The 9,875-nt window shown below is 35.3% G+C and overlaps 1 protein-coding gene across 1 annotated transcript; it reads right to left on the bottom strand.

Moving 5' to 3' along the window:
- Positions 1–4,699: 4,699 nt before the first annotated feature.
- Positions 4,700–9,814, bottom strand: LOC110728928 (fructokinase-1-like). The gene is made up of 5 exons (XM_021908591.1): positions 9,271–9,814; positions 7,465–7,715; positions 6,979–7,270; positions 6,602–6,754; positions 4,700–5,539 (listed from the first exon to the last, which is right to left on the bottom strand). The coding sequence occupies exons 1-5, from the start codon at positions 9,646–9,648 to the stop codon at positions 5,144–5,146; spliced, it is 1,470 nt and encodes a 489-aa protein (XP_021764283.1). The 5' UTR covers positions 9,649–9,814; the 3' UTR covers positions 4,700–5,143.
- Between the last annotated feature and the right edge of the window lie 61 nt (positions 9,815–9,875).

Below are 9,875 nucleotides of genomic sequence, written 5' to 3'. Positions count from 1 at the left end.
TAGTAACTTCAAGGAAAATAATAAACAAACTATTAAATTAAATAATTGAAAGAGAGATTTGGAACCAAACTCTCAGAAATTAAACCTTTCACGTCTAGGGCGAAGGCAACTTTGAATAATGTTAGGTGTATCTAAGTCTCGTGAATGCGGAATTTTGTAAAAAAGAGGGTAGGTTTAGAAAAGAGAGAGAGAAGCTTTAGCTTAGAGAGAAAAGAATTAAAAAAACTAGAGAGTTGATGATTGTAGATTGTAGATGATTCAAAACAGAGTTTTTAGGAGGCTATTTATAGAGAAACTCAGCCAAAAAGATGGAAAATCGAACCAGAGTTCTGACGTGAAAAAACAGAGTTAGCGCCAGACGCTAATGCTGGCGTTAGGCGCTAATCTAGTTTTTTACGCGTTTTCTAAAATCAGATGGAAATTAACCGTACAGGATGATAAAATCGTATTTTCCTCAAAAACATTCTTTTACTCTAAAAAGTCAACAAAAGTCAATTTATCAATGGTAATTGAATTAGGAATGAAAAGAACCTTCTAGAAGAATCTAGAAGATTAAAACCATTCCTAATTGCATTAGGAATGATAAATTCATATTAGGCCCTCCCTTAGATCATTGGGCCGTATATAAGGCTCAAACCGGGCCCAGTTTAGTAATTTGGCCACAACTTCCTCAATATTTATCAGAATTGAGCTTATAATATATCATTGGAAAGCTCTTTTCAAGCCCTATCCAACTACACTACTATTGGACCCATATCATGGACCAACCAAACTGGATTGACTGTTTTCTTAAAATAGATTTTCAAAAACAGAGTGAAAAGAAAAGAAATTAAAACTATCCGCAACACTAGACTTTCCACACTTTCACTTCATCCGATTATGATTCGACGTGAAAGTTACTCATAACCGGGTTTGGTTTTGGGGAGACACAAATAGGTGTCTACAGACACCGGCCCCGAATACTCCAAAATTTCTCAAAAAGCGTGGATATTAGCCTTCAATTTTTAAATTTTTTGACTTTTTTTCGTCCGTGAATAAAAATTGCCGAAATGTTTACATGGTCCCTTATACCCTGCGGGAGTCCAATTGTGTGGGTGGAACCATCCTATTTGCCTTTAAACGGCCTATTTACCGGTTTACAACTTGCACCGATTTCATTAACTCAAGCTTACCACGAACATTTATGACAACATATAATGATCACATATGGTTCCAAACGGCATTACATTATACAAAGATGTATCCCCTAAAATTTCAAGGCTTTTCGACACCGGGCCTCAAAACCTTCAAATTTTTTCAAAAAGCGTGGATTAGCCTTCAATTTTGAAAATTTTGACTTTTTTTTCGCTAGGAAATTAAAATTGCCGAAATGTTTACCATGGTCCCTAATACCGTACGGGTGTCCAATTTGGTGGGTGAAACCATCCAATTTGTCTTTAAACGACCAATTAACTGGTTTACAACTTGTACCGATTTCATTAACTTAAGCCTACCACGAACATTTATGACACCAAATAATGGTCATATATGGTTCCAAACAACATCATATGACCCCGAGATGTATCCCCTAAAATTTTAAGACTTTTCGACACCGGGCCCCGAAACCTCCAAAATTTCTCAAAACGCGTGCATATTAATCTTCAATTTCGGGTTTTTTTGACTTTTTTTCGCCCGGAAATAAAAATTTCCGAAATGTTTACCATGGTCTCTAATACTCTTCAGGAGTCCAATTAGGTTGGTGGAACCATCCAATTTGCCTTTACACGACCAATTTAATCACCGGTTTACAACTTGCATGGATTTCATTAACTCAAGCCTACTACGAACATTTATGAGAATATATAATGATCATATATGGTTCCAACTTCCAAATAACATTATATGACTCCGAGATGTATCCCTTAAAATCTCAAGCCTTTTCGACGCCGGGCCCCAAAACCTCCAAAATTTCTCAAAAAGCGTGGATAATAGCCTTCAATTTTAATTTTTTTTTGAATTTTTTCGTCCGCAAATAAAATTTGCCGAAATGTTTAACATGGTCCCTAATACCCTCCGGGAGTCCAATTGGGTGGGTCAGTGGGTGGAAGCATCCTATTTGCCTTCAAACGACCAAACAACTTGCATCGATTTCATTATTTCAAGCCAACCACGAACATTTATGACAACAAATAATGATTATATATGGTCCCAAACGGCATTAGATGAACTCGATATGTAGCCCATTGAATTTCAAGACTTTTCCACACCGGGCCGCGAAACCTCCAAAATTTCTTAAAAAGCGTGGATAGTAGCCTTCAATTTTGGATTTTTTTTACTTTTTTCCGCCTGGAATTAAAAATTGCCGAAATGTTAACCATGGTCCCTAATACCCTTTTGGAGTCCAATTGTGTGTGTGTGGAACCATTCAATTTGCTTTTAAACGGCCAATTTACCGGTTTACAACTTGCACCGATTTACCGGTTTACGACGACCAATTTAATTAACTTGCACTGAACCCGACTTGAACCGAAGTTGACCCAAACCCGTTTTAATCTGTCAAAACCCGAATTTAACCCAACTTGTTACTACCTAACCTGAATTCAACCCTACCCGTTCCTAAACCGACCCAAATTTAACCCAACCTATTACTAACCCGACTTGAAATCAATCCGACTTGTTATTGACCTGACCCAAATTCAACCCGTCTTGTTATTGACCCGACCTGAATTTTACCATACCTATTACTTACCCAACCCAAAAATTCAACCCAATCTGTTACTAACCCGACTCGAAATTAACACAACTTGTTATTGACCCGACCTAAATTCAACCCAAATTGTTCCTGACCCGATTTCAAATCACCTTAAATGCAATTTAGACCACCTTATTATTATTGATCAAAGCATTTTTTCTTGGGAGACCAAGGCGGTCCAAGCCAGCAAAAGAAAGGAGCATCATCCTCAAATTTAAGAGTTAAATATAGTATATATTTGTTGTATGGTCAAAGGAGATAATTATCTTTCTAAATTGTAGATTATAGTTCCCTAGTATATTGTCATATATATTATAGTCAATGTAAATAGTTAGCTTGATAAAATTGATAATTATCTATTTATAGTTAGTTGAACCCGAATATGACCTGACTTGGAAATGACCCGACCTGATTTTAACCTGCAAATTATTGACTTAAACATATCCTGACTTGAATCCGAGGATGACCCGACTTGGAAATGACCCAACCTGATTATAACCGGCAAATTATTGACTTGAACCTAACCCGACTTGAACCTGAGAATGACCTGACCTGATTATAATCCGCAAATTATTGACTTGAACCGAATCCGACTCAAACTCGAGAATGACCCGACCTGATTCTAACTTGCAAATTATTGACTTGAAATAAACCCGAATCGAACCCGAGAATTGCCCTAACCTGTTTTAACCCGTGAAAACCCGAATTAAACCCGACCTATTGTTCACCCGACCCGAATATAACTCGATCTGTTATTAACCCGACCTAAACCCGACCCAAACTCGATTAGAAGTATGACCCAACTCAAGCATGACCCAACCCGCATAGGTTATGGAATTATATCTGAATTGACCCAACCCGAGTTGACCCGACCCAAACCCAACTCGTTTACCCGAATTGACAGCTATTCACGGGGTCATGTTAAGACATTGGAAAATCATCTTCATTGAATTGTCAAATATACCCAAATTCATTACTTACCATATTATGATTATTATCATCCTGTATTATACGAGTTTTGTGTTTGTTAACACAATAGAGTCAATACGAATCATTGTTGTTGCTTTTGGTTGATTGATTGCTACAATTGTTCATGAGTAGCCATTTCTTTTTTTATGGAAAATATATATGACTTCATAAAAGAATTTTTCCCCTTTTAATAATAAAATACATCAATAAATATGTTTCAAAAAAAAATTTGATCTGCTCTAATGTTAATTTGCAGCTTGGTTTCAAAAAAAAAAAATAAAAATTCCAATATATATATATATATATATATATATATATATATATATATATATATATATATATATATATATATATATATATATATATATATATACGAAAAAGAAACATGTCTACCATATACGAAGTATTTCATTTTATGTGAACAAATTATGTACGCAAAAGCAAGTTTAGCCCCAAGTCTTAAGACTTGAATTTGACATCATTTTTGGTGGATCCCCATTGATAATGATGTCATCAAATTCTTGTTAGACTCATTAAGACTTACACAATTTTATCACTTTAGCCCTAAGACTTAAATATTTGACATATTATATGTTGAAAAGTGTAAAAAAAAAGGGATAATAAAAATAAAAGTAAAGTGGGTGAAGTGGGTCCCTTACACAATTTTATCACTTTAACCCTAAGACTTAAATATTTGACATATTATATGTTGAAAGTGTAAAAAAAAAAGGGATAATAAAAATAAAAGTAAAGTGGGTGAAGTGGGTCCCTTACACAATTTTATCACTTTAGCTCTAAGACTAACATATTTGACATATTATATGTTGAAAAGTGTAAAAAAAAAAAGGATAATAAAAATAAAAGTAAAGTGGGTGAAGTGGGTCCCAATCTCAAGTCTAAGTTGAGTCTTGAAATTTCAAGACTCAATTTGAGACTTGCTTGAAATTTTTGAAGAAAAATGGGAAAAGTCTTAAATATAAATCTTAAAACTCAAAATGATGATGTCATCTCAAGTCTTAAGACTTGGGGCTAAACTTGCTCTAACAGAATAATGCTTGAACAAATACATACGAAGTCACAAATTCACAATACAGGTCCCAACTTTAGATCAGGGTGTCTTTGTACCCGTCGCTCTCTAAATACAAAAATATTGCCAGATTTTTTTTTTATACACCATTCACCAATGTGGCAGACACAGACCCCCTATTTTTACCAATATGGTGGCAATCTAAGTACATATCCTTGCAATTCTAGTTACAAAAATTCAATAGCTCTGCTATCACTTCCTCCTATCATATCTGCAACTATTAGCAGTTTGTTACAATGTAACAGTGAACCAAAATTCACACAGCCTATCCCAGAATACAAAAGGTGAAGGGATAGGGTGGAGAATGGGGCAAGATGCCAACAATCAATACTGGTATGTGCAGTAATAGAAAATGACTATGATTCGGAAGAGAAGACTTTAGTGAATAACTTGGCTAATTCAAGCTTACTTGTCAATTCAGGATATATCTTCTCGAAGGACACACAATTCAAATTACTATCTGTTACGTTGAATACTTTCTTTGAGAGCAAAGTGAATTCCTGATCCTCTGCAGATTTATCAAGAAGATCCCTCCAAAATTTGTCATCCTCATTTAGATCACCAGCCTTGATGAGTTCCACTGCTTTTGTTAAGGTTGCAACATTCCTGCCAGCACCACAACCCATAGCTGTGGCAGCACCAACTGCATTAGCTATAGCTAATGTGTGAATCATAGGCATTTCATGCACGAAACCAAATGCCACAGCAGCTACAAAACTATCCCCGCAGCCAACAGTGTCAATGATCTTCACCTGAAACATTCATGGTAGCAACTTGTATTCATCTGTTATATAAAGACAAAACAAAGAAAAACCTTTATACAATAACAAGTTCTATAAGGACAGCTTTTCACAGTACTTTATATAGTCAAAACACATTTGGCAACAAGACCAGAAAATCATTACAAAAAAGGCAGCATCAACCCAAAATGTGGGGAACCCAAACATGAAAATTTGCTAAAAAGTACTGCTAGAAAAGTCTAGTTAAGCAGGTAGTTTAATGATATTTTTTTTTGCTACTAATATGGGGAGCTACAAAGAAGGAGCTAGAAAGAAAATTTAATGAAGAGATTTCCTGTAGGTTAACACAGTTACACAGTAGATTTATGAAAGAGGAAACATGGAAATAGTATGTGCACCATAGAAGGTAGGTTTGTGCAAAGAGTAGGGGCTTAGTTTTTTTTGTTTGTTTGTTGGTTTGTACTGATTGTATATCATTAATCTTGAGGTCTAAGCCATCTGCGTGCAGATTGAACATAAAAACATAGTACTCATTGTGCGGAATATAAACACTTAAAATCCTAGTCTCAGTATTTCTTTATCTTAAACAGCACATTATACGTGTGTTATCTGCACCAAAGCTTATTAAATTGAGCCTAGAGCAAAGCCCCACACGTGTTGACATGGTCATAAACATCACACACAAGTTGATCTTCATCACATTACAGCTTAAGGTATGTACCATAGGTAGTTTAATGTTTTATGAATTGATGACAACACTCCTTTCAATTTACAACTGCGTGTGAAATTTTTTTATAAAGTTAACACTTTCAGACATCATATATGATGGCATCCCTCAAATTAGGTTCTCTCTAAGTTGGACAGATGCACAATAAAGTAATGAGAGTTCAAAAATGTATATGTGAACATGCAGCCAAGAACAGATTTCTCTTTCATTGAAACTTGTTTAACGATCATTGTTCAGCATATGAAAAGCGCAGAAGGTGAAGACAATTTTCTATCCTTTTAAAGCAGCATCTTGGGTATACAGAGTATAAACTACTTTTCACAAAGTTTTAGATGACTAAATGTTACCTTGTATGATGGGGCACAAGATGTCCCAGAAAAAGTGACAAGTATTGAACCCTTCGATCCCATTTTGATGATGACCCATTTGGTTCTTGACCCTCTTTTGAGCAACTCTTTCCCAGCTAAAATTGGATTCCCAATGCCAGTCAAGGATTCAGCCTAAAAAATTGTTTGCATACACACGTTACAAACAGGCAGCCATGATAGATACAGCAGCATGGTGATGTAAAGCATTTATAAAAAGCAAACAAACGCATGCCTAAAGCCTAAAAAGGGTCCAATAAAGAGCCAAATGAGGTTTTTGCAGAGGAAGCACAACATTCAGAATGAGGAATAAATTTAGACGCGTAATGTAGATTACTGGTAAGTTTATGAGCTTTAACCTCATCAGAAGTTAGAAGCAGAACATCACTCATCTTCAAAAGCTCATTAAGGGCAATTTGTTCTTCAGGAGATCCCATAGATAAAGATTTTCCCTTTGGTCCAGGATCAAAGAAGACAGAAGTTCCAACTTCCACAGCATACTTCAAAGCAGACAATATAAAACCAGGGGAGAGCTCATCAAAACCATACCCATTGACCACCAAAATCTTTGACTGTTTAATAGCCAATTTTACATCCCTTGAGAGCTCATTTATCCAACTAAAAGCAGGCTCGTCACTGAAATCTGCTCGGCTGATAGAGAAAACATACATTTAGTTAACAAGTAAAGTGAAAGTTAAATCATGAATTTTATAATGTCATGTCATTCTGTTTCGTTTGTCTTAAATATTCACAACAGATAATCTACTCTCTAGCACGTAGAACAAATTGTAATCAAGCTTCATCACTTCTTTATCTATCCAGAACAACACTTAAGGTACACAAACCTGCAAAAACCATGCCTATGCAAAGGATCCACCAAAACCCAGCAAAGGAGGGTTTGATAAGCTTCGGTTGCACTCTTAACAGCTTCAAGATCATCAACCATCTCCACAAAACCGATTCCCTCATCATCTAGCACATTCTGAAGAAAACTGCCATAGATTTCATTACCCACATGACCAATAGCACGGCATCGTAGTCCCAGTCTGGCTGCTGCAATGGCTGTATTACAGTGGCCACCAGCTTCCCAATATTGCTATGGGATAAACATATGATCACCAATGTAAGAATTCAGAAATACAGTCAAGAAAAGAAATATAAAAGTTAATCAAGCAATCATTAAGCATTTAGCAAGCAACAAAGAACTCTATATAAGACAAAGAAGCTTACAAAATCACAAAGTAAAAACTTCACCAATTTTGAATTTATGTTAATCAAGCAATCGTAAACCATTTAGAAAGCAACAAAGAACTCTATATAAGACAAAGAAGCTAACAAAATCACAAAGTTAAAACTTCTCCAATGAAAGAACTCTAATTCTGGCCTTTTGGAAAGCTCAACCTCCATGGAATTTAAGCTTTTATACTAGCAAGGTTTTAAACAAATTGCTGTAGAAGAAAGAAAGGCCCTAAACTTCCTAATTTCTAGCATTGGGAGTTTTCTAATACCACTGACATCTTACTCTATAAGCAAGAACATGCTTGCAGGATTCTAATCTGTATTATATCAAGCAAAGTAGCAAATCCTTCCATTTTTAATGGGGGGGGGGGGGGAGGGGCTACTTCAGTTTATAATCTAAAGTTTAAATGCTACTCCCTCCGTCCCTTAATACAATGCCTCTTGAGCATTTATTCCTCAAATAATAAAGAGAAAGAGGCATTATATTAAGGGACGGAGGGAGTATTGACCATCATGGCCCAATTGGTAAGTAATAATAAATTATGGTAATGGGAATGAATTAGCATATAAATTTGAAAGAAAAATCAATATTTATTTCCGTGGTAATGCTAGTTCAACCAAAAAGCTGTATTAGGTGGTAACGGACATTTATGAAGAAAAACACAAGTTTGGGATGAGAAAGCCTTACTATGGACATTAGAATGTTAGTTTGCTTGCCAAATTTAACGTAAATCTGTTCATATTATTGCTATTTATAACTATTATAACTTTATAAGTGGTTACCAAATGGGTTATCAATGAATCTTTGTGTCATGAACTAGATAAGGAGTAATATGTTATACTAAAATCTTGGCAGCAATAAGATTAGACATTAACCATCAGTTGCCATGGCCCATGGATAATCAAGTTATTAGTTAACCAGTAAAGTTTGGAGCTGGTGAATCACGTACGCGTAGTTTGGAACATACCCAGGCACAACTAGCACAATTATCCAATGCCATTAAAATATACTAGCACTTAATCAAACAAACTCAAGTTAGCCTTTAATTTTCATTTCTTCATTTTCCCTTAAATTTCTTTCCATTTGGGAGCAAAAACATAGGCTCCATTCTCAACCAACAAAACCTCTTTCCCATTATATTTTCTTGGGATTAAATTGGCATAAGATATTTCATGAAACAAGAAATGGCATAAGCATATTATAATAAAGGAACTTACAAAAATTGCTCCAAAAAGAGGCTAATCATTGTTATCTAACATTTTGCTAATGTATAATCAATATAAATACCCAAAGACTTAAATTAAAGCAGCAAAAATTAAGCAAACTATTCATTAATAACCACATAAAATATTTTAATTAACAAAAAAATGAAAATCAAAGAAAATGTGAAATAAAAGAAAAAGAAAAATACCTTATCAGGAGGAGAAGAAGACAGGGAATCCATGTAAGCTTTTCTTTCAGGCAATGGCTTCGGGGGAAGCTGAGGAACATTAAGAACAATGTCGACGCAAAGATTTCCAAGCGTCGCAATATCAACATCTTTAACATCTACATTTCTCAACTTCTCATTTCCAATTGAGCCATTATAATTCGAAGAACTGGGCGAATTGGAGTGATTACTTAGGACCGAAACTTCAATTCCTCTGCAATTAACGATGGAATTTCTGAGGGTTTTAGAAGAATTTGAGGGGATGATTGAATTAGGGTTTGTAGGAGGGAGGAGAGGGAGTGAGGGGAAGAAGACATTAGAAGAAATTAGGGATTTGGGGGATAAGATGAGGTGATGCATTCAGGCTTGATTGATTTGGGGAAGAACAACTCACTCAACGAAGAAGAAGATGGAGGAGAGAGAAAGTGTGAATTGAATTCAAGTTCTGAAATGCATGGAGTTTTAGAGCCCAGAAAAGTGTGATTATTAGTACTAGTATAGTGAAGTTAAAATGGTCTTTTTTGTGGGCTTTTTATTCGATGTAATGACAAACAAAACATCTTTCAGTTGCTTTTGTTGTGGCAAAC

Source organism: Chenopodium quinoa, unplaced genomic scaffold, assembly GCF_001683475.1.
Source record: "Chenopodium quinoa cultivar QQ74 unplaced genomic scaffold, ASM168347v1, whole genome shotgun sequence".
Classification (NCBI taxonomy): domain Eukaryota; kingdom Viridiplantae; phylum Streptophyta; class Magnoliopsida; order Caryophyllales; family Amaranthaceae; genus Chenopodium; species Chenopodium quinoa.
This window is presented reverse-complemented; position numbering and strand designations above follow the sequence as displayed.